At 36.9% G+C, this 26520-nt stretch overlaps 2 protein-coding genes across 4 annotated transcripts in view; one reads left to right on the forward strand and one right to left on the reverse strand.

Moving 5' to 3' along the window:
• LOC131426084 (protein scalloped) overlaps positions 1 to 26520 on the forward strand; it is a 346602-nt gene that overhangs the window by 74801 nt on the left and 245281 nt on the right. The window lies entirely within an intron of this gene.
• LOC131426085 (hydroxysteroid dehydrogenase-like protein 2) lies at positions 22555 to 23736 on the reverse strand. Of its 2 annotated transcripts, XM_058588522.1 has the most exons (4): positions 23648 to 23724; positions 23422 to 23585; positions 23107 to 23320; positions 22555 to 23046 (listed from the first exon to the last, which is right to left on the reverse strand). In XM_058588522.1, exons 1-4 carry the CDS (start codon positions 23668 to 23670, stop codon positions 22581 to 22583), a joined length of 867 nt encoding a protein of 288 aa, XP_058444505.1. In that variant the 5' UTR covers positions 23671 to 23724; the 3' UTR covers positions 22555 to 22580. The 2 variants fall into 2 exon arrangements, with proteins under 2 accessions (XP_058444505.1, XP_058444504.1); XM_058588521.1 differs by having other exon boundaries at positions 23422 to 23736.

Raw genomic sequence — 26520 nt, forward strand, 5'->3', positions numbered from 1 at the left:
AACATTTACAGTCCAAAAATTTCGTTTTCACTGCAAATTTCGTTGCTACCGGAAAATTGTGTGAAAATAAATACCGTTGCTTGAGTTTATGCGAGTACTATCGGAATTGCACGGAATTATTGCGTGAAAACAAGATTGGGATACGGAAAGACCGAAATCAGCATTTTGGCGAAAAAATTAGTTGATTTTCTGATTTTAGTTAGTTATTTTTTGAGACAACTAAAAAAATCTTACTTTTGTTAATTTAGATTTTCTAATTCTCATTCCCTTAATAATAATAATAAAATATTTGTTGAAATGACTATTTTTATTAGTTGAATTCACAAATTAAACGTGCTGTCATTTCTTAGCTAAGGCACATTTCATTTCCATTCAACTAATTTTTTAGTTGAATCAAGGAAATAAAATGTTGTTTTCAACCAATATGAATGGCGGGAGTGTGCACTCACTGGAAACTTTGAGCACACTTTGAGTGCAACATTCGAAACTCACTTAACTGTTTCACTTAAAAACATTATTACGCACAATCGCTTCAAATGCGCACAAATTCTGAATAAATACACTTTCCACCAGCAGTTTACGTCATTTTTACAAATCGGTTTAGAAATTCATACATGGATATATTGTAACACATGCGAAAAACATCAAATTAATTTGCAAGCAGTTTCAATAAGACCGTCCTTTTTAGCTTTTTAATGGATTGTTTTACTTTGACACTTCTCATGAGTTTTTGGTTAATAAACTTGTTAATAAAACCAATTTCATTTTTGTTTTCTTTGTCCTGTCCTTCAGTAATGATGGTGATAGATAAATAGAAACAAATTTTCTGATTTTAATAACAAAATTAGTTGTCAATGAGATTTTCGTGTTGGATTGAAATATGGCTGGTTTGTGTCCAGGATATTCGCCAACTAAACACATTCTCTAAAAATAAGAGTTTTTTTCAGCAAAATAAATTCTCAATTTTAACTAATTTCGTAGTTATTTTGGAAATTTTGTTGTTAAAATTAACTAATTCAAAAACAGTAATACGAATTAGGTGCAGAGCTAATTTCTGTCGTTCCGTGGAAAAACAGACGAAAAATATTACCCACAGACAAAGCCAAACTTGCGCAGTCCAGTAAATCGAAGAAACGATCCTGCCAATTGAACTACTTTGGGTGTGATGAATCACAACTTATTAATTTATTTCGTCAAGCAAATGTAGACTAAAGCTTGCTTCAGATGGAATTGGAACAAAGACAATTGCCTGTATTTCAGTTATTTATTATTGAATTCAAGATCTTTTTTCATACAAATGTAGCGTTTTCTTCATACTTTTAAGAAAAAATACAGATAAAATTATTCGTCACGGTTTCGAAGGAATTCTCGAATTTTTCCTGTAACACGGCTCATTAGGCGGCGCACAGCTTCTTCGTCCATCGTTTTAGCTATCTTGTTCCACCAGGTCGTCATCTGATTCATGTCTTTGACAACCTTTCCCTTTGCCTTGAGTCTCCTCTTCATTATTGCCCAGTATTTCTAAATAGGGCGGAACTGGGGGCAGTTGGGTGGGTTAAGGTTTTTCGGAACAAACTGGACCCCTTTCTCTGCATACCATTCTAGAACAACTTTGCTGTAATGACAGCTTGCCAAATCTGGCCAAAACTTTACGGGATGGTCGTGGAATGGAATAAACGGCAAAATTCGTTTTCGGAGACACTCTTTTTGGTATAGTTCCGATGTCATTGTCACAGCTGCATTGCCACAGCTGCAAATGCCCTGCCAAATCATAAATTTTCTTGCAAATTTGTCGGCAAAAACATATTTAAATTTGGCTACAACATTCCCCCGAGCCGTTGCCAAGTAAAATTTTTGACCTGGGATTTTCCCGAAGTCAGCCTTGACATAGGTTTCATCGTTCATCAGAAGACACCCGTCGAACTTGATCAGCCCCTGGTCATATAGTTTCCGAGCACGAATTTTGACCACACTATTCTGTTTTATGGTCCGATTTGGCTGTTTGCTAGCCAGGGCCGGTGAAAGAGGTGAGTACGGTGGGTAGTACTACCCACCCGAAAATTCCAAAGGTGGGTAATTACCCACCTGAAATTTCTAACGTAAAATAATAGTAATATTAGTATCATTTACAACAAAAAAAATAGTTCTATTGTAACTGAGAATAATAAATAAAATCAGAATTATAAAATGCTAGTACTCAAGGTAGAGCAAGGATGTGAAGATATACAACAAAAAGGTGAGACGTGACAATGGTCATTTGAGCAAGCAGGAATCTTTTAGTGACTTAACTTTTACCTTCAACCAAAGAGGTCGAGTTTAAGCATCTCATTCATGCAAATCACTCGAGTCTCTGGTATGCCAGAAAGTACCGAAAAAGGTCTTTAACCATTTACTATACGAACCGGTAAAAGAAAAGTTACCAGAAGTTGTCTCTTTCTACTTGCGACAGCATTCTTATACACATTGAGCTCTTCACTGTATGGATATTTTTCTCAATCTCTATACAGCTAGTTGAACATCAGAATGAAAGGTTTGTTCGAACTATTGTTTATGCCCCCAGGAACACAGCGTGCTGGCTGTTTAGCCTAGGTTGTAAGCGGTATTCAGTAGCGCTGCACTCACCGCTACCTGATGCAAACCCATCATGCTATTTTTACTTTTTCACTATTAGAGATAGTGAAGAATTAATTGTGTACGAGAATGCAGCCGCAAGTAGAAAGTAATAACTTCTGATAACTATTATTTTGTCGGTTCGGATAGTAAGTGGTAAAAGACCTTTATCGGTACTTTCCGGCATACCAGAGACTCGAGTGATTTGCATTGATGAGATGCTTAAGTTCAACTCCTCTTGTGGAAGTTAAGCTAGTAAAAGATTTCAGTTTGCTAAAATCAACCCTGTCACATATCGCCTTTCCATTCTTTATCTTCACATAAATGAAATCACTCAAAATCTTTTGACGTAGGATTGCGTCTTTGTTTTCTATATCGGGGTACAAATTCAAAACATAGAAGTAAAACCATACAGACAGTGGTTAGGTATTGAACATCTACAACTCAACCACGAAGCCTTGGTATTACATTCCTGTGGTGGAATTTGACCTTCTGTTTCAACAGACTTCGCAGCCGATTTACAGTGTACAGAACCATTGCATGGCTGGTGCTACGACTCTCCTTTCAGGTCAGGGCTCGAACATACGACAACTGATTTGTAAGACCAGTGCCCTATGCATTGAACCGCCAACCCGGGGATGCACGAACCACGAACAATGTATAATTCTCCCTGTTTTTCAAACCATTGTCATTCCTCTAATTGAAATGACGGTTTAGTATACATAAGTTCACGGTTTCCATATGATTTCTGCTACTCAATAAGTGCGTTCGCATTTGAGAAAATTACTCACAGAAAACCAAATTCAGTGTCGAATCGACTTGCACTCTGTGCGGTTCGATACTTCCGTAGAGAAGGTTGCTTCCACATCGTCCAAAAAGTAAAATTTCTTTATTTATTATCTAAATTTTTTATATCATACTTATAGAATGATTTGTACTTGGCCTTAAAATAGGCTTCAGTCTCTCAGATCATCGAATGACAAGTAGTCGCTGGGGGCTAGGTTATTGAGAATATGGTGGGTGAAAAAACCGATCGGTGCCCAATACGTTCAAATTGGCCATTATTTTCATTGACTTGTGGCACGGTGCATTGTCTTGGTTAAAGATGATTTTTTTTGCTTCATATGAGGCCGTTTTTTTCGATTCCATACTTCAAACGCATTAATAACTCCTAACGCATTAATAACTAAAAACTTTTGTTGGTACTTCCTTTTCAAGATAGTCGACGTTAATTATACCTCGAGCATCTAAAAACTGACGCCATACTTGTTGCAGCTACCTGTTGCGTTTTCCCCGTCTAAATGTTAAAACAACTCCGGAGAAAAAAGATAGATCCATGTTTCGTCCACTGTTTCATACCAACGCAAGAAATCCTTTTTATTGCGACTAAAACAGTGCCGACCAGCTCTCTGGATTGTTGATGCGTTGTTGCTTTTGATAGATTGTGAGCGAACGAGACACCTATTTGGAAAAGATTTTTTTCATGCCCAAATTTTCGCATACGATCATAAAAGCACTTCCAGTTCAGTCGGACTTTGGTTTTGTGTTCATCCATAACGATTATCAAAACTTGCTCACATTTTTTCCGGATTTTCAGCTGTTTAGCTAGCCTAGATGCAGACAACAATGGATTTTCCAAATAACTGTGCACAATTTTTTCCCTTCTTTCGGCTTCCATGTTGATTGTTTACAAAGAAGCTGACAAAATTCCCGACACTTGGGCGCCAAGAACTTCCAAATAACCAAAAATGGTTAACAAAGTAGGCTTTATTTCCACGACAAAGCTGGAATCCCGATTGATTTTCGGACAAAGCATGGTCTAGATGCTCGCAATATTGATTGTAGTGGTGCATTATTCGATTGTCTGGACTATACTTTATGTCTTTCTAGAAATAATTTCCTATTTCGTAATTGACTTTTTGAACGCGATTAGAATTTCATCCCGATCCGACTTCCGCTTCCGGAGATACACGGTGATATGCACCAAAAAAAAATGGGAAAATATGCACTCAAAGATTGCCAAACCGATTTTCACAAAACTTAGATTAAAATAAAAGGTTTTATGGTCCCATCCAAAGGCTTAGAAATTCATCCGGATACAACTTTCGGTCTCGGAATTACAGGGTAATATGTGAAAATTAGAGAAATAATGTGCACTCAATTTTCTCGGAAACCGCTTAACCGATGTTCACAATCTAAGAATTCAAATTAAAGGTCTAATAGTTTCCAAACAAATTATAGAACATTTTATCCGAATCCGATTTCCGGTTCCGGAACTAAAGCGTAATAAGTGGAAAATTACCAATTTCATGAGTATTTTTTCACGAACAATGGTACAAAAATATGTACAAACCCTTAATAAAACTGTCTGATAAATTCTTCTAGTTTGCAGAACTTGTTAGTTTCTGGGCATAACTTAATCCGGCTGTACTGGTCCCCCTTTTCCTGTTCCGAAAGCACCGAAAGTAGTGAGAAACCCTTCTTAATCCACCTAGTGGTGTGATAATACCTTCCTCTTCTTTCATAACAGTCTCATGAAAATATAGTTCATACTTTTATTATACAATTTCAGATACTAATTTTGACACCAATTGATTCAGATTGATTCGAGTAGTTCACAAAAGCATGCTTCAGTGTTTATGTCACACAGTCAGCATCATTTTTCCAAACTAGTGCTTGACATTTGCGTTGCCTATTTGTATGAGAAGAGTGATGCTAATCTAAAAAAAACCCTTCTTAGTCCACTTAGAAGAATTTTCATAGATCTTGAAAAATCACCATAAGTTTTTTTTATTCCAAAAGTCTTAAAATTGCATAAAACGTCGAGATTTAGTGTTATTAAAAAAAAAATTCGAAAAAATTGACTTTCTGAGACTTATAATTTTAATATTTTATATCCCAAAAAGTCGATACAAAAAAAATATTTTCGAATTTTCGAAATCGAAAAAAAAATTTGATTCCAAAAGTCCTAGAATTGCATGAAACGTCGAGATTTAGTGTCATCTCTGAAAAAAAAATTTTTCGATCTCAAAATTTCAATATAAAAATTCAGAAAGTTAATTTTTTCGAAAAAAAATTGTTTTTGAAATAACAATAAATCTCGACGTTTCATGCAATTTTAAGATTTTTGGCATCAAACAAAATTTTCTATTTCGGAAATTTCATGTACCTCCCTCCTATGGTGCTTTTTCAAGATCGAAAATTTTCAAACTTCAAAACTTTAACCGTTGGGCAGCACCCCTTACCCATGTCCGATTTAGCTCAAATTTTGCATGAGGACTTTTTTCGAGGTGCTTAAACTTTTGAACAGTAGCGCTTTACGGAATTAGAGGTGATCCCAAAATGTTGGCACCTTTATACCCATTAGAGCGGTAAAAAACAACGTGTTTTGTCGGTTACGTCACTAATGCAATCATATCTCCGGAACCAAAAGTCGCAGCCCTTTGATCTTTGAATTTGATCAATGGCCCGACAATAGTTTTCAAACGAGCCCAAGTTTGTTAAAATCGGTTCAGCCATCTCTGAGAAAATTGAGCGCGTAAAAATACTACGCTTTTTGTCGGTTACGTCACTTATACAATCATATCTCCGGAACCAAAAGTCACAGCCATTTGATCTTTGAACTTGATCAATGGCCCGACAGTAGCTTTCAAACGAGCATAAGTTTGTTAAAATCGGTTCAGCCATCTCTGAGAAAATTGAGCGCGTGGAAATACTACGCTTTTTGTCGGTTGCGTCACTTATACAATCATATCTCCGGAACCAATGGTTACAGCCAGAGATGTCAGGTTCACAGATTAACCTGTGTTTCACCGATTTTCAATTTTTTGCACAGATTTGGAAATGACACAGATTTTCACAGGTTTCTTAAAATGATCACAGATTCTGGAATAAATCACAGATTTTTGAAATCGAGCACAGTTTAGCACCAAAAAGTACAGAGCGGTTGAGAGCACAAAGGTACAGAGCGTGTTGGTAGTGAGACCTTTTTTTTTGCTCACCAAATTGATTTTGATCTGCTATTTATGGTACGGGGAACGGGCACAGATTTTCACAGACAGGTTTTTGGCTTGATCACACATTTTTGAAAAAATGACCTGGCATCTCTGGGTACAGCCATTTGATCTTTGAACTTGATCAATGGCCCGACAGTAGCTTCGGTAGTAGCTTAAAATCGGTTCAGCCATCTCGGAGAAAATTGAGCGCGTATAAATATCTTCGAAAAGTGCGCACACACATACACACACAGACATTTTCCGTTCTCGTCGAACTGAGTCGAATGGTATATAACACTATGGGTCTCCGAGGCTCCGTTCAAAAGTCGGTTTTTCCAGCAATTCTAATACCTTTCTATAGAGAAAGGCAAAAAAGGTTTCTAATACACTATAAATTTTTTCAGGCACATTTGACAGCTTTTCAAATTACACGGAAAAGCCAACGATCGCAGTACAACTAAAATGTTAGTTGTTTTTCTGAATTTGATTGGTTTAATTTTGGTCAACTAAACGATTAAACTGTCATTTTTTATTCACCGTGCTTGCAGTTTATAAATGACACCCAGCAAAGACGCGCACCACAAACGAGCAATGGAACGTTACAGTTGAGTAATGACATACACCTTAAGCGGCAAAATAAAACGTTTAAGTGGGATGTCACTCGTGCAACTGAACAATGGCACACTCCCAGTAAAGCTACCTGAATGCATGAAAGCAAAAGCTGCCTCAGTTGTTCATATAATTATATATTATTCAGTAATTTGAACTTAAGATGTCTATTGCAATGACTATCATGTTACTGATAGTCTCTTCGGGGGGGAAGCTAATGATTCACAATTTAAAGAACGAAATTTTTACTCCACATTTATACTGTAGAAATAATGTTTTATAATTACTTTGATGTTTTTCTGCATATTTTCACTCGCATGAAACGGCCACTACGGAACTGACATAAACGACGTTCAATTGCCATTGAAAATTTTCAAAACTAAACGTTCCTGGTTAAATGAAGAGGATGTTTTTTCCCGTTACTTACAGTCAAGTGACAGATATGTTAGTTGAATCAACAATATTTTAGGTGAAACAACCAGGGCGTGAATCAACAATTGCAATATTGAAATTTTGTGATCTGTGAACTACACTTAAAATATACCAAAGTTCCCACCTTTAAGTGGACATCACGATCAATTAGTTTTGACATTTCAGATTTTGGTACATGCTAAACGCAAACTATTAATCAATTACTGAATTAGTAACCTTTTCCATCACGAGATGGTGTAACTGTGATGTCTTTTTCGATTTGTATTGGATTCCTTAGGGTGATCTGTATTGATAGGTATATAATATATTTACTTTTCAACTTGTTTCAAACCGATATGAACTCAGTCATCACCAGTTCAATTGCAGCAAACATCACAAATCTCAGACCGCTGCAAAAAGTTTGAAAAAATCAAACACAGCAAACGAACAGACGACTGACAACTTGTCACACGGTGATTGATATTTTCATTAGACTGCTGCGTACCACCCGCAGTGCCACATTTCCCTCTCTCTCTCTCTCTCGCTCTGTCACTACACGGAAAATTCCATACCCCTTTTCCCGTGTACAAATTCTCACATTTATTCCGGGCTTAAACCGGGACGACCGGACAACGGCAGCAGCAGCAGCAGGAAGCATCAGTCGCAGTGAAATAAAACAAGCCGAAAATTATATTTTCATTGCAAAATAGTTGTGGCTTTGCTCACTGCTGCTGGGAAATGTAAAATGTTGGAAATGTATATTAAAATTGAAGAAATTAAAATTGTGCAGTGCTCCCGACCCCGCCCGCTTGCACTGTGGCCTTTTCCGTTCTCCGTTCCGCTCTCGGCAGCCGAAATTTCTGCATGGAAGCCGCATGGTCCGACGCCAATGGAGCAGTGCACACAGAAGTGCCGGTTTGCATATTTGGATCGCAGTAGCTCACTGACAAAAGGGGATTTTCCACTTGAAGACAAATTCTGTATTTATCCGAACCGTCAAACCACTCTTCACTATCAAACCACACACCACGGAGTAGTTTTTCGTGTGCATCGCTGATCCCTTTTTAACACACACACACCCAGTTTGGCCGTTGGAAAAGTGTGGGAAAAGCGAGTGCACTGTTTTGCAGTTGTCCGACACTGCAACGGCCGTTGCTGCGGTTCCGAAATGCAGTTTTCAGGCACCGAGTTTCACCGAGTGACCAGCTTCGGTGGTGTGGCAAGAGAGAGGACAGGGCCGGTTCTTGGTTAAAAACAGTAGCAACTCTATATTGGGATCGGAATTACATTCTGCATTTTTCTGCGCTAAATGAATCCAAAACGCTGCAGGATCAGAACGAAACTGGAACCCGCACTGCGACTACGGAATACTGACTGGTTGGCTCGACATTTCGTGGGCACAACAACGGAGCAGGCGGTGAAGTGAAATTGGTTCTGTCATTTAATTGAATCACTGACTGAATAACGCAAATATAACGAATTTGTTACCGAGTGGGTTTCGCTGTGCAGTTTTCGCCAAATTCTCGTGACGTCGCAATCAAAATAACGGACCGGGGAAAAAATGCGACCTACGCTGGGAACTACATTTTCCCATCTAGTCTCCGGTGGTGGCGGCGGCGGCGGGGGACGTAAACAGACTTAAATTTCTTGCCAAACAGCATTTCTGGTACCTGTTGCCCTCTACCGTCCAGCACAAAAGGGGAAGTGGTTGGCCAGCTGCAGTTTCGGTGGTAAACCTATACGCAAATGTAACCAGTCCACATGTTGTACTACAAGCGGCAGTATCATGTTACACACAACTCTGCTCATTCTTTATTACCATTATTCATAAGTGCCAGAGGTGCTAACCCAACCGTTCGGACCTTACGAACTGGGAAATGTTCACTCATTGCAATACATGGGTGGGAAAAGGTCTTGAAGTTATTGCTCGGCGAACACTGGATCGAAAGTTTTCTGCACTTTTGCATTACGCTATGCGGCTAGCAGTTGCTGTTGGGGAAACCGGTAAGGATTCAGTACTAGCGAAATTTGTGCAGGGATTTACGAATCGAAGAAAATTTATGTTGAACTCGATGAACAAGGACCTGGTTTCGTAATCATACTCGCTAGTTTGCTAGGTTATAGGTTATGATTCAAAGAACCTACAATGAAAAGAAAGTGTAAAACCGATGTAATTTTCTTGACGTTAAAGTATACATTGCAATGGTTTAGGATGATCTTAGTAACATTGATGTTGAATTCTAACAGCGCAACCTTTTGATTTAATACCCTTCATCCGTCATATAGATCATAATCCTTCAAGGCATCACTAAGCGTCATAAGGTAAGGGGCATGCAACGACCCTACACTCAAAAGAAAAGAAATCACTCTGCTTCTACCTGAAAACATGCATGAATCTTATCCACTCAACTTTTAACTTAAATTCTATTGAGTAGATAGATGAGTTGTATCTGGTTATTCAAATGTTTCATGAATCTTATTTAATATGCAAAAATATATTACTTGTTTGGTAAAACAAACGTGATTTTCATATAAATTTCATATAAATCTGTACTACCTGAACCAGGATCTTGATTTTTCGAGAGTGCTTGGTTAACTGCACATTCCTGACTTGGAAGTAGCAGTGACCTACAGGACCGGTTAATACCGGCACCTCAGTTTGATCATTTGACTTTTCAAAATTTACTTCGTACAAGAATGAATAGAACTTAATCGCGAATTTCTCTTGTTGTATTTAAGAAGCATAGTGTCTTTTGCAAGCGTATGAGTGATTTCAACAATGTGTGCGTAAAAAAAATTCCTGTGCTTCTTTTTCTGATTTTAATCAATAAATCTTCCATATGCTTGAAAAATAAACCAATCAGTTCAGTCTGCTTAAAATTGAAATTCAAGAAAAGCGAAAATCTTAATCTAAAGCTCTTCCGTTTTTCTGAACACTGCTCGAGAAACATTTGATTAGCAACAAACACATTCCTACATGGATTTTCTCTTGCAGAAATTATTGCGATATAAAGATTTTCGTACCTTCTATAAGTTAACCCACAAAATAGGAATCGTTAATTCAACACGCGAAAGCCAATCGATATGGAATGTTGTCGTGAAACTATTTATTTTTCCGGAAAACTGGTTTTGTAACAGAAAATATTTAGTTTTGTTTATTTTGTGTTGCGCAATCTAATACACAAATGCATCGGAGCAGTGTTGCTAACTTTTTCGTTAGAGAATTAAAGTCTACATTCATAAAATGTAAGCAGTTTTCCATCAAACGTTGGTGAAAAATTGATCAAAACTGAAATTTCATTCAAAAAGTCAGGCTTGACATTCATTTGAGAATAAATTGTTGCTAAAAAAGATTGTTTGAAACTCAATCGTTCCAGGCACTTTGATAAACTGGTTGCACTGCATATATGAATACATACATCTATGACATACGTACCAAATAAAATGTACATAATATACAAATTACCAACACAAGTTAACTTGGTTTACTCTTGATCGTTAACACAGCAACATAATTTATTCTCTATATCATCGAAAATATAGTCAACAATTTATGATAAAATTTTCAGTAGTATGAGATAACCACAACTAACTCAAAATTTCTAAAACGTTTAGTATGAACGAGCATTAATGTGAAATTCAGTACCAAAATAAGGTCCGCAATGTTCCAACCACATGAATTGAACGAACTATCGCACAAAGCGTATCGCGCAAAACCGACACATAGAGAAATACGGAATGTTTTCAGTGGTTCAGTGCAGTTCGCTAGTAAGATATACACTAACTATGTATTCTTATAAACCATGAGTGTTTTCAAACAATTAATATGAGGAAGACACATTTGTGCATGTTGTTTAAGGAGGGAGTAAGGGATAATTTGAATCAAAAAGCAATGTAATTTCTTACGGAGAAACAGCTTAAGCAAATTTATTCAATTTTTTTTTTCATTATAAAGCATTGTTTAAAGAATATAAGGCCGTAACAGAGCATTCCCCAAAACCTCAGTGAACACGATAACTCAGCGTAGAATTATCTGAAATCAAAAATGTTCTTAAATTTACTTAAAGTACCAGTTATTTCTTCCCCTTCCGTCGTTCTCAAGTTATTATTTGGGTTTTTTAACAGTTCGTGACATATTTGAGCAAAAAACTCCATCTGACGCTAAATTTTCCGCCAAGTTTGAGGTGAAAAACTACCATAATATGAAAATGGAAAAATTTAAAAAAATGTGGGAGGGAGGCATTTTATACCAAGAAAGTATGTTCCAAGTTTAAGAAGAATCGTCTGAGTAGATTTTGCAGGATCGTGTTCACGGAATTCGAGAAATTTTTGGTAGCTTGAATATTTTTGAAATGTTAAACTACGAAAAAAATGTGAATAAAAACGATTTTCCAAACCTGTTCATCCCTTACCCCCTCTTAATACGGTCAATTTACTCATTCAATTTATAACCAAAATTCTCTTATAATTGATTATTATTCTCAACAATACTTCATCTAGCTGTTTTTAACTATGTATTATTATATTCACTAGAAATATCTAGTTTGTGAAATGCATACAATTTTAAGTGCATAATATTAAACCATTTCTCAAGAATTTTTGAAGAAATTATACATACTTTTTGTTCAGTTCACGCTTGAAGAGTGAGTATCAATAATTTATATTTTGGAATTCTTGAATTCGGTTTAAGGATATCGTTTCAGATCGCTATATATTTTTGAGGCGGGCTTGACAAGTAAGTTATTGGAATTAATGGCATATAAATTCTCAACATAAATTTAGAAATCCTAGATGGCTGAAAACGATTTGTTGTGAATTTTTCAATTTCTAAATGAATTTGATCGTTGCACTTTTTATTTAATCGGTCTTGTTCCCGTAATTTTCTGTTTCGCCTTATATTTCTACTGTTACAATAGTGCAAGTGATGCATTGAAAGTTTTCCAAATTCACACAATCAATCAACTAGTACGTGCGATTATCGATATGTCAGTTTTATCCGTATTCATGTCATCCAACTATGTCTCTGACATTACCCTCCCGACTTTTTTCTTGTCCAGTCCTGATACTTTTTGCAAATCTATGACAACTAGCGAAAGAGTTGAGTTGTATGCTAATGACTTTCAGTTTAGTTTGATTGTCGATAGAAAGAGGAAACAGCTAGATTGGATAAGGAAAAGTTTTTGTTGGAAATACTGTTTTGACGTAGGACTATGCCTCTTTTTCAATACTTTTCTATACTATACTTCTACAAAATTTTACGCTACGAGAGCAAAATTTTTACAGATTTGATTTTCTAATACCTTCGTTTGACTCTTTTCTTCAATTCTTTTGTTAATCGAATGTAAGTAGCTGAAAGATTTTTGTCAATATCATGCTAATTGCGTAAACATTATTTAAATAGTGTAAAAAAAGGTCCGAATCTATAAATATGCAAGCGTGCAAGCTTTAGTGTGTTATATTCCATGAACGGAGACACCGATACGCAGATCGCCATCTACGTCAAGAGAATGGAACTACATCTAGCATTATTCAACAGAAATGCCAGATCTGCAGATTTGTCTGTAAATCATGGGTTTGATGTGCGGGGGATGTGACTGTTGTAGAGTAGCCGTTCCCGTTTGCGATCATTTTCAATGTTTCAATCCACTTGACGAAAAATATTTGTTGTCGTGTTTGCCCTGAAGATGAAGGGATATTCCTTCGAAACGTCGGCTTTCAACGCAAAATAAATATTTTGTAAAGCAACACTTGTCCAAAAAGACATTTTTCAATAAAATAATTGCTAAATGCAGATTTATTTTCGGATATACAGACTTTTGCAACCCTGTCTGAAGATATTTGAAATTTTTACCTGGCATCTCTGTTATTCAATGCGTCACCAACAGTATCGAACAACGGAGCAGCTCTACAGTTTCGGGCAAACGAGGAGAATTTCCAATAGGACTAACCTGTGCGTCTTTAATTCCACAGACGTTCAAAATAAATGCTCCAAAAAGTGAACGAATTGGAATTTAGAATTTCAGAATTTTAGTGTATCATTCGGAATCTGACATAAAGAAGGTATTTAGAAAATTCAAAATATCAGCTACAGGATCTTCACTAGTATAAATCACTTAACATTTATTCACACCTCGAATGCAGTCCTACGTTAAACTCGCGGATATGTCTCTGACATCATCTACTCCTAGTTTTTCTCAAAACCCCCATTTTTACCTATCTTGAAATATATGAACGGTTAGTAGGGAACGTATATTGGAACAAATTTCATCAAAATCCAAAATTTTCCGCCTGACAACAGTTTCGTCCGATAGAAAAATATGATGCAGATCCCATCCACCTCAGCCCAAATAGATTCATACCGTAGCCGAAACCTGTGGCCGAGCAAAATTGAAGCGCATCGATTATTCAATCAATACCACTGCATTTTAAGTACCTTCAAAGTATATTGAAAAATAAGGAACTGTAAAGCAATTTTATATCAAACATTTTATACTCCAAATATGTGCATTTGACAAGATGTAAATTCATGAAATATTTTTATCTGTCCAGTATACGAATCTTTTTGTTTCTTTTGTGTGTAATTTTTCACTTATTCGTCGCCTCGGGTTAGATGATTGTTTTTCATTGCATCCAAGGTCACGCACATCATCGCAATACACACTTAAATTGGATTACAGATTTCAACATTTCAAATCTCGGTAGGTGATTTTATCAGTAAAAATAATGTTTCATCACAGCGGAACTCATCATCCTTGAGAAACTGCTGTCAACAAATGTTTGTTTGTGCTGATATATCAGTAGAAAGAAAATGTACGTTAGTTTGGCTGTTCCACACTCGTTGAAATATGCGAAAATTTCCGAAGGAAGTTTAGTGTGTTTACTCACTTTTTGTCACTAATTAATACACGATTCTACTTTTCGTTATGTCAAATAATATGAAGAAGCATTTCCTACAAATGTCGCTTTTTCAAGTCAATAAATGCCAATAACTTCACTCTGGAAGCTTGATTTTAGACCCAATATCACATCCATTACAACACACGCAAGCTTCAAAACTAATTTTATGCTTTCATGTTTGAATCCCTTGCGGACCTCGACGTTCTGTTTCTACGGAATTTGTCCCCGAACATAGGACATTACTTTGATCCTATTGAAACTAAGAGTCCTATCCGACTGCAGCTCGATCGTAAAAATAAATAACCTATGAGATCAAAACTCTATGGTCTGAGTCACTGTTGCGGGTCTTCTATTATTAATGGCTGGAATCTTGATCACTTGGATCATACAATTAGGGCAAGAATCGAAAAAAAACAAATATGAAATGGCATGATTGATTGCCTTCAAGTTGGGTTTCTAATCTTGTATCTGTCCAAATCTATGGTTAGAGGTGCCATTTTTTTTCTTCTGAACTACTTAAAACACCCGCTCGATCGCTTCCTGAACATGGACAATCCGATATCAATCACGAAGCCCTTGCTCTACTCTCAGGTTTTTATATTTATTTGTTTTTCGTCACCCTCACGAGGATCCCAGCTGGGCACCTAAGTCACGATCGTCCAGCCCGAGGTGAGGCTCCCGTTGGTAGTATCTCCCCTCGTATGTAGTATATTCGTCTGATTTGCATAATTACGTGGGAACTTTTCCGCCAGACTCCTCGCGCCAACGCGCCATGGCGATGAGGTTGCACGTTTCGATCCCGAAACCCACCGCGACGACGAACGAAGCCACAGAGCCCGCGTTGATCCTTGAGCGAGATATATGCATCGAGATCGATCGATAGACAGAACATGGTCGAGGTTAGGTGCTACCCGGTGTGAGTCTACCACTAAACATTAATTGAGTCGAGCTCGATAATTAATCTTTTATCGGAACGAAACGATCGACTGACCGGGACCGCGTATTCTCCGCGTTCCGTTTTGAACCGTTGCGTCGTGTGGTAGATCGTACCGGGTTGATATTGATTTCTGTGGAAAATTATGGTGGCGTTGGCGAGAGATCATAAATCATTGTGCTCTCTCTCCTTCTGCCGTTTTCTGTTGGTGAAAATTGGAGCATAAAGTCATAAAGGGATACGGCCATTAGCCCTCGATATGAAACGAACGGTTTCCGGTTGTGTTGTGATGGATAAGCGATCGCAACAAGTAAACACTTTTTATGATTATCCTAAAAATAATACAACAACGGGGAAACAGCTTCTCCAGGATCATTCGCAAAATACACGGTAACGAGAAATGAGTTCTGCACTACGATTGTCACAGAATAGAAACAGAAAAAACATCGCAACGCAACAGATGTGCAATTTGACTTAAGCTTGTCCTAAGACACCTGGGGGCTGCTTTTGTTCCAAAATGGACCAGTTTCTGATTGGCTGAGTTTGATGTTGCTACCAGCACATTGTGCAAAGAAAAAACTTTTGCAGGGTTCGCGAGCAATGATGCCACGTATAAAGAAAATCAGAAAACAAATTTATTAAAATGTATAATTTTAGCTCACCAATGAGTTTTTCTTTTTAGTGAATTAAAATGTAACCAAAAAAGATTTGTTAAATTAGTGTAAGCTTGAAAGTGTGTTTAGTTTTACGAGAAGAATGAGCTGTTGTGTTCCACACTGTGGTCGCACTAAGCATTTCTATCCAAACTTGACTTTTTCCGGTTTCCAAAAGATCCGGTAATACGTCAACAATGGATTCGATTTTGCGCTCAACATGAGACATTTCGTGTTTAGTCATAAAAGCTCAATTAATTGTTTTTAAGCGTTAACATGTAATAAAAAAATGCATTCACCAAAACATTTTTTATGTTTATTTCAAATCAAAAATCGAGTCTAAAAATCTAAATTAAATGAATAATTTTTCTTAGCATAAAGTTATTAAAAAATCTGTAAATATGGCTACACTGTAGCCGATACGTTGGTATTTATTCCACAGGGCGAAAATAATGAGAAGGATGATTCAGAAGGAAGAATAAGAAGCCAGTTGTCAGGTCCAGTCCTACACGCTTAAAAATAGTTACTCAAAAATGAGTAAGATCTCACTCATCTACAGAAAAAGTGGAACAACTCTAATTTAGAGTAACTCCGAAATTACTCAAATTTGAGTTCTTCCACTGGAAACGATATTTGGGTAAAATCTACTCATTTACTGAGTAATACTTTATTCGTACATGTACAAAAACAGAGTAACTATCACTCAAATTTTGTGTGAAATTTTATTTCACATATACCAAATTTGCAAAAAAAAATTGCTTCTTTTCTGAGTGTATTGTATTAAAATGTTAAATAATTGAACTCAATACTATATCAAGTGGTGGTCGCTTGGAGTAGTGTGTTATGCTCAGGCACCAATCATACACTTATTCCTCATAAATGAGATTTGAGCATATTCGTTTCCATTTTAAAGCACAACACGAAGCTGATCATTCCGGTTTTTGCAGACACAACACCGTTTGTGTTGATCGACTCACCCTCGAAATACGCGTCTCACTAACAAAAAATACAACCTGTTGCTACAAATGGTTATTGCAACTTTTAGACTTATCGCGAATGCGAATAGTAACTATAAAACGAGATTTTGCGTTAAACTCAAATTTAGAGTAGGAGTTACTCAATATCATTGATGATAACTACTCAATTTTTGACGTTTCCATGTATCATTTGAAAATGAGTAACTAGTACTCAAACTTTGAGTAACTTTTTCTAAGCGTGTAGGACTTGTCAACCAACATACACACTTAAAAATAGTCACTCAAAAATGAGTAAGATCCAACTCATCTACAGAAAAAGTGGAACAACTCTAATTTGGAGTAGCTCCTTAGTTACTCAAATTTGATTTCTTCCACTGGAAAAGATGTTTGGGTAAAATCTACTCATTTACTGAGTAATACTTTATTTGTACATGTGCCAAAAATAGTAGTTAGCACTCAAATTTGCTGCTGCTGGTCATTTGCATTGGAGAAAAAGAATAAGTGTTTAAAGATGGGGAACATTATACAAAATCAGCCGTACTAATGGCTCTAAAGAGCTATTGAAGAATCCAGACAACTCTTCTGCGATCGCGGCGCTGCTCAAGTGGCGAGCTTTGAACCAAGCAATGGCGATATAATTTTCAGATTTTGTTTGAAGATTCGAAAAAAAATTACGAGTTTTTATTTTTTTTTCTTATGAATCAAATGCTAACATACAAAAACTTGTGAAAATTTGGTAAAAAAAATCGATTATTAATAATTTAGTAACTTTCCGCGGAGTGTTTGATTGATATTTATGAAGAAATCGTAAAATGAAATATCAAATTCGAAGAAGTGAGGTTGGGTACTGTTTTTATATCTTTGAAAAGCTTTGTTTTTATGGTTGAATTTTGAGATAATTTGATAAATTTTGATCAAAAGTTATTTCACTCGTCTATTTACTCATGTTTTATCATCTAAATCAAATCTGTATGTGAAATTTTCAAATGTGTAGGATAATTTTAAGTCATGTGTTCGATGACAACACGTGAATAATCTTTTTTTAACCCATATTTGTATGGTTTTGCCATCTGCATTCGTTCAAACTCAAGTAAATGGAAAAAATAGTCAAAATTTTTTCTAAATACATTGGATATATCAAAACAATCACCATAACGCTATCTCGTGGTGATCACTCTGATTGGATTGTTCAATTAAGATTACTTCTTTGTCAATCGGAGGCAGAGATGCCATTCATACAGATTTATCTGTATTTTACAGATGTTTACATGCGCATACAAAATACACATTTTCTAAATTAATTACTAATTTCCCAAGAAGAAAAATAAAAAGTTTTTCGTATAAGCAATCTATTAGTATTTGATTGCAGTGACGAGAAGCAAAGTCTTGGTCTCATTGAATTAACCATTCAACAGCCATAATGTGTTGGAATAACATCTTTTAACATCGTTTTATTGTTGAAATTTATTTTATTAGTGAATACAAATAAATTCAGATTTTCTATAGAGAGTAATACAGATTTTCTATGAAAATATCTGGCATCTCTGATCGGAGGAGAAAATCATCAGTTCAGTGCAAATCTGGAATAATGATGGGAAGTTGGCATCACTGGGAATGCGATCCGGTGTCCTGGTGTTGCTCTGAAAAAAAGTATAATTTCAACGTGTTGTTTGATACGTATAGTTAAAAATTTGGTTGAAATAGTTATTTTGAGTGACACTGCAGGTGTGGCAAGCGTTTGTTTAGTAGTGAGAGTGCTATTTATTGAATAATATTGATTTACGAAACTAGACGGAAACTGAGAATTTACCGCCCCGAAATTCAACGATGTTAACCTCCCAAGTAACAATTTTTGTTACGCTAGCTTGTTTGTGACTAGTTTGCAACCAGATATTTGAGTGATTGTTACTAATATCTAACCACTTGCATGACTCAAAAAGCGCAGTTTCTACTAGTTGTTAGGTCGGCTAAAAATAAGTTGTCGTTACGTTGTAATGTCATACTGAAAGAACTTATTTTTTCATAACTTGAAAATAACTTGTTTTCATTTAAACTAGTTGAAACTTAGTCACCATCGACATTCTAAACATTGAATGAATACAGAACACTTTTATATCTTCAATAAAAAAACAGAAGAGTACTTTAAATCACAAACTTGATACAAGGTACAAATTTCACAACGATTTTCAAACTGTCGAGCGGAATTAAATTTTACCTAACTGTTTTTTATGCGCCTTCAATCAATCTGTTTATAAAGATATAACAAAAAAACAGGAAAATAACACTGTGTTCAGAATGCTCAAAATTATTCCAAGTAGAGTGATTTCTCATCATTTTTAAATCATATATCATAAGAATTATAATATTATCACAATCGATGTTCAATCCCTATATTATTTTCTTCGTGTTTATGACAGTGCATAGAACAAAAATGACTATTCTGCCTTTCACTATTTTCGGCAAAAAGTAGTTTTGAAACAAGTATTATCCTGGTTTTATTTATGTTTCATACACTTCTTGAGACTCCATATTGTGTTCGCCATATTCGAGCCAACAAAAGTTGTTTTGTTTGCATTTTCGTTATCATAACGTTGGGAAAACCTACCGATAACTATCTGAATCAATGAAGAAATTATATGTTATAATCTTATAATATCTAAGTTATTACTACATCAATTCACAGTAACGATTTACATATACGCTTACGTATTTATAATGATTTCGCAACGGAAAATGAACCTTTTTTCAACTAGTAGCTAAAAGCATAGCTGTGATTAAAGATATGTTAGAATCAAGTAACGATAACTTACAAATGATAGTTAGTTCAATGTTTATGTTATAAAGAAACACTGCTGTCACCTTGTTTTAACCAGTATAACATAAAAAACATGTTCGTGCTCTTGTTGCAACACAGTTGGGTTAAGTGGTATCAAAACTAGTTATGGGTTGCTACTATTGAAGTCAAATAAACTTATTTTCAACTAGTAGCTAGAAGCATTGTTGTGATTAAAGATATGTTTGGATTAAGTAACGATAGCTTGTAAATTATATTTAATTCAATATGACACAAAGATGTTATTATTGGAAACCTAAATAACTATTTCGTAACTAGTTATGTTATGATGAAACATTGCTGTCACCATGTTTTAACCAGTATAACATAAAAAACATATTCGTGCTCTTGTTGCAACATAGTTTGGACTTTGTCGTATCAGAACTAGTTGCGGATTGCTACTTGGGCTGCTAACCGATCGAAGCGCCATCTGCATGTCATTGTCGGTGTTGTTGGATTTCTATGGAATGTGTGAAAGTTTACAAGTCGATCGTGTCATTCAGAATGAAGGTCTATGGTTGGTCTATAGCGGACCCATTCGCGAGTGTTTTTATTTTATTCTTTCAGTGGTCGTGTTTCACCTCGCGTTGCTGAAAGCAGAGCGAGCGGGAGAAAAGAGACACTGATGAGAAGCGAATTTCCGAAGCTACGCGGATTTTCGAATCTACGCGGTTTTTTACTCCTTTTCAAAGTTATCCTGTTTTCTTCCGGAAAATTTTTCGATCGGAAATTCAGAAATCTCAAACATTTTCTAAATCACAAAGTCGATTATTTACAAATAATTATTTCCTGACATTACACCAGATCTGGATGTTCCATGCATTTCTAAGACATTTGAAACTAAAAAAAATTTGCATTTCTAAGACATTTGAAATTAAATAAAAAGTGCTCTGCTCCAACAAATGTAAAGGGTGATTTTATAGAAGTTATAGGAATCAATTTTCAAAAAAAAAAAAACACAAATTTGAGGAAATCGTTGAATACCTGATTGGAATCAATAGAACGATCAATATAATTTAATGTTTGAATATTATTTCATGCAAATGTTGGGCGCGGCTCCGCTTTAGATGACCAATGGGCAAGATCCAATTTTGGAACACTCTCCAACATATCGGTATTCACGAATAACCGGTCTATAATCCACACCAAACAGTGACGTTTTTGGGATGCATTGGTAGCTCTTGCAATGCTTCTCACTGATCTTCACTTCAGATGCGGCAATTTTGCTTGTTGACGTATCCATTCAATCAGAAATGAGCTTCGTCGCCGAACACAATTTTTTGATAAAAAAGTGGATCTTCCTTCAACTTTGCATTCATGATTAAATTATAGATCAAACGACGATTCATGATTAAATTATAGACCAAACTAAACTAATTTGACAGTGACATAAGACACGATTCACGCGTGATCTGTCAAAAACAGTGTTGCCAAAAAGATACCAGGAAAAAAATCACCCTTTAGACGCAATAAAGTAGGAATGATTTAGCAAACTGGAACTTTTAGACCTGTTGAGTTGAATAGCAACAAAACCAGCTCAAAATAATCATCTGAAGTCGGGAATGGTTTGAATTTTTCACCCTGATGTTGTCTGACTGTAGATTCTCATGTTGACATTGATAAATTCAATGTCAGACGGAACCACATGCGCTACATCTAGTGACGAATGAATTTTTAAGTTTTTTTCCTAGCATTCTAATTTTGCAAATGACAAAAATCGTTTGTATTTTTACTCAAGATAAATATTCATTTGTTCAGCTATTGAGATTATTAAACTTACACCGACTTTTCAGGAAGTGCTCGACAAATCTCCACAAAGATTCAACTTACAGTAGTAAAACGTAAATATGCAACTAAATAGATAAACAAGCTTTTAAGTTTCTATTGATTAGAATCGGAACGCCCATAAATAGTAATCAATACTATTCCCATTAAACATACTCTTGGTAGATTCATACAATTTTTCGAAGAAAAAAGGGCATCGCCCCACCCGTTCGGTAAGTTCACACAGGTTTTCACTTTTTCACTTGATTCGCTTGATCTGCCTTCGCTGGTAAAGTCTTATGTTTCATTCTGACGGGCCAAACATGAGTTTCGTTTTCTTCTCATTTCATTAGAATATTATTCCATCACCGTAAAAAAACAGAAAACCGAAAATAAAAAAAAATTAATCATTCCGAAAACTGGCGAAACAAAAACAAAATCACCGAATGAAAAAGGGTTAGTCAACGGGCTCTGTTTCGCATCCGTTCGATCGAGCTGTGTACGAGGCGAGACTTGGGACCAGATCCCAAAGCTAAACAGCAAAAAAAAAACTGCAAAATAATTTCTGCACAAAACGTTTGGACCATCCGACCAGGATAGCGGGGTTGGAAACGGGGCGACTGTGTGTGTTTTGCGGAGGGCTTGGAAATTTCAAGAATGAAGCGTTCTCTGAGTTACGATAAAAGGGAATGTTCGTCGTTTGCTCGATCGATTCGGAACGCACACAACCAGTTGCGAGATCTAGCCGAAAAAGCCGTTGACATTCCGTTCCCATCGGATGTTTCGAATTTTGGGTACAATTCGAGATTAACAAGATCGATTTCTCACGGTTTTAACAGCCAAACAGATTAACAAATTAGGTTTCCCAGTAAATATGCCTTTATTTCTGATCGCTCATTATAACTTTGATCTCTGAATTTCATCTACAAAAATGCACATGCGCAAGATTTCTTCGTTTCCCGGAATACAGGAATATTCTCCAAAGTCGCTGACCCCTTCCTGTCGCAGCACGTCTTCATCGATGAAGAAATTCCCGGTACAGGTTCGTGGATCCCGGCACAAAATGGCGTAAGCCGAATCGCCCATGACTTCCGGCTTTCGGGACACCCGTTCGGCACCCTGTCCATACAGCATATCGATAGCAGCCGTGTGAACTGAAGCCGCCGGCCACAGTGCATTGACGGCTATTCCATCCTTTCGGAACTCATCGGCCATTCCGAGAGCACACATGGACATTCCGAACTTGGCGATGGTGTAGGCCACATGCTTCCCGAACCATTCCGGGGTCATTGTCAAAGGCGGTGAGATGTTCAGGATGTGGCCATGATCACTCTTCCTCAGATATGGCAAACATTCCTTGGAACTGTCACAGAAACCAGGAATGAACACAATTCCCAAAGAAATCCTCTAACCCTTTACTCACACCAAAAACGTCCCTCTGGCATTGATGCTGTTCATCAGATCGTACCGCTTCATATCCGTCTGCTCCGTTCCCGTCAGTGAGATGGCGCTGGCATTATTCACCACAATATCGATTCCGCCGAATTTGGCGACCGCCGCGTTTACAGCCGCTCGCACTGCCGCCTCGTCACGAACGTCAACTACGCAGGCCAGTGACTTGCCGCCGGCTGCCTCGACTGCATATGAATCATAGCAGGCTTGTCAAAATCTCACCAGCCGAAGAGTCGAAAGAATCGAAAAAACAAACCAAAACAACAAAACAAACCAATCAACTTACCTTCAGCGGCCGCCGTGTAGATCGTCCCCGGCAGCTTCGGGTGTGGATCGGCCGTTTTCGCCGCGATCACCACGTTCGCACCATCGCGGGCCGCTTTCAGTGCGATCGCTTTGCCAATGCCTCGCGATGCTCCGGTGATGAACAGCGTGCGGCCGGCTAGTTTGCTGACAAATTTTGAAAGGTTTTTCGAGACTTTAACAAACCGGAAATCTGTCGAATTATTTACCCAGTGTTTTTTATTCCCATCATTACTAGCTGCGACCGGGACGAGATGCTTCATAGAAGAGTTGCTGAACTCCAACTGCGTATCCACCACTAGCCGCCCTTATCTCGGAGAGATAAGCTCGCAGTTACGCTCAGTCATTGTGTTCGGTGAGATAGCGGGAGAGAGCAAAAGTTGAAGCGATACGTGAGCAGATGACTGTGAAAAATGGCAGTGTTGTCAAAATTGTGTTTTGGATTGGGTGACAGTGGATTTGGACGAAATCGGATTTTACGGTCAATAAAATTCGATTTGTTGATTCTTATGTTGTTTAGATAACATTTTTGACGTGAATACGACTTACTTTAGTATGGGACGCCTTTTCAAAATTTGTCATATGGGTGAGTGATAAGTTTTTGATCTTCAATATCTCTTGTTTTATTAAACGTATCAACCATAATGATCTTAAAAAGGCGGCAGTTTTGTCAGTTTTCATTGATTATCGAGGTGTGGTGCACTCCGAATTCCATCCTACCGGCCAAACTGTCAACTGCCGAAGAATACTGTTTGAGTGTTATGCATCATTTGCTGGAAGCACATTCGTAAAAAGAGTCCGGCATTATGGGTCGACAATTCATGGGGTTTGCACCACGTTAATGCACAGTCGCATACTGCATTGATTCTTGGTGATTTTTTCGCCAAAAAATCAACCAATATCGTTCCGCAACCACCGTATTCCCCTGATTTAGCTCCGTGTGACTTCTGGCTATTCGGCAAACTCAAACGACTGCTCCGGGGAAGTACGTTTTGAGTCAATTGAAGACATCAAACGTGAATCGCTACGCGCATTGAAGGCTATTCCGGAAATGGACTTCAACAACTGTTTCGAGGATTGGAAAAAAAAAACGTTGGTACAAGTTGGAGCCGGAGGGGGGAATACTTTGAGAGGGGCGAAATAGATTTTATATAATAAATTAAAAATTTTGATATTATGAATAAAGTCTTACTATTTTTTGCCCACAATAGTATGATTCCTTGTCTCGTATGCAGTTTCAAAATTCAGTTACAGAACACAGGTTCAGAGAACAGTTCTACAATTCAGATCCAGAATTCAGTTCCCGAGTTAAGGCTCGGAATTCAGTTCCAGAATCTAGCATCAAAATTAGGTTTCAGAATTCAGGTGCAGAATTTAGTTTTAGCTTTCGGCACCAAAATACGGTTCCGGAGTTCCAAGTCCAGATTTGAAATTCTTTAGCATCAAATTCACGTCATGCTTCCTTGTGTCATCTAGTTGTGTCTTATGACATTACCTATTCGCCTTTTTTGAGCTGCTTAAGTCTGCCTGGCAATTTACAATCGACTGATCAACCGAAATGCATTAGACATATTTGACATAATCTAATGAAAAATCTTTAGCTACATCGTCTGAGAAATACGCTAAAATAAACTAACATTCACCACCTTCAATATAGACATGGCGTTGGAAATAGCGTCCTACACGCTTAAAAATAGTTACTCAAAAATGAGTAAGATCCCAGTCTTCTACAGAAAAAGTTGAACAACTCCAATTTAGAGTTACTCCTTTGAATTTGAGTTCTTCCACTGGAAACGTTGATTGGGTAAAATCTACTCATTTACTGTGTAATGTTTAATGTGTAATAGCGCTCGAATTTTGAGTGTAATTTTATTTCACATATATCAAATTTTTGTGAAAATTGTTCCTTTTCTAAGTATATTGTGTTTGAATACTATGTAATTGACACTCAATACTGAAAATAACCCTACTGTGTTTATTTACTATTCCGTTTACAATTGATTTCTAGCTTCGAGACATCATATCAAGTGGCAGACACTAGGAGTAGACAATCGACAATCGCATCTTAACGCACATGTCAGTAATGCTCAGGCACCAATCAGACACTTATTCCTCATAAAGAACTTCCGGTTCCGGAGTAACAGAATGACATGTGCAAAAAATAAAGTGAAAATAAGTGCACTAACTTTTCTCAGAGACAGCTGAACCGATTCTCACAAACTTAGATTCAAATGAAAGGTATAATTCCTATACAAAGTTCCTGAATTTTATTTCGGTTCCAGAATTACAGGGTGATTAGTGAAAAAATTCCTGTTTCAAACTACTTCTTCACTTTTCTCAGAGATGGCGTGACCGATTTTAACAATTTTAGGTTCAAATGAAAGGTCTCATAGTTCCAAATAAAACTCCCAAATTCATCCGGATATGACTTCCGGCTTCGGAGTTATAAGGTAAACTGTGTTTAAACTTTGACACCGTCACTTAAAGCGGCGAAACAAAAAACTTAAAACAATTTCTAATCTGACCTTGAAACTACTTCAATCGGTAGCTATATCAGCTCCGGATATATATTCAAAAATGGACCGATTTGCACAAACTCAGGTTAAAAGGAAAGATCTTGTAGTCCCATATTGAGTTCCTGAATTTCGTCCGCATCCGACTTCCGGTTCCGGAATTACAGGACGACCGAAGATTGTAGCCATAGACTTAAAATTGGATTCCAGTCCCTTTTCTCGAACCGACTTTGATTATACCGGTTCCCGGATTCCGGTTTCAGAACTACCTGCAATAGTGGGACTCACTTTGTTTTCTCAGATGTGGCCTAACCGATCTCAGTGCTGATTCACTCTGTAAATTATACTAGTTTAAGGACAATCCTGTTTGTTTTTCATGAATTAAAGGAAATTATTTTGTAGAATACCACACATTTATATATGAGAATGTGTGAGATATGAGAAAGGTGGATTAAAACAGATTTTTAAGTCTTATTTTGTGTAAAAAGTACTCCAATTTTGACACATTCGTCCCTTAACTCAAAATTGACTTGATAAGTGGTAACTAAAGTTTAAGCTACGTGCACTTC

Source organism: Malaya genurostris, chromosome 1 (genome assembly GCF_030247185.1).
Source record: "Malaya genurostris strain Urasoe2022 chromosome 1, Malgen_1.1, whole genome shotgun sequence".
NCBI lineage: Eukaryota > Metazoa > Arthropoda > Insecta > Diptera > Culicidae > Malaya > Malaya genurostris.

Coding starts and splice junctions, on each gene's coding strand:
- LOC131426085 (XM_058588521.1), bottom strand. CDS start 23,701: ATGAAGCATCTCGTCCCGGTCGCAGCTAGTAATGATGGGAATAAAAAA. Junction 23,321..23,421: donor CTACACGGCGGCCGCTGAAG/GTAAGTTGATTG, acceptor ATTCATATGCAG/TCGAGGCAGCCGGCGGCAAG. Junction 23,047..23,106: donor GCCAGAGGGACGTTTTTGGT/GTGAGTAAAGGG, acceptor TTTCTGTGACAG/TTCCAAGGAATGTTTGCCAT.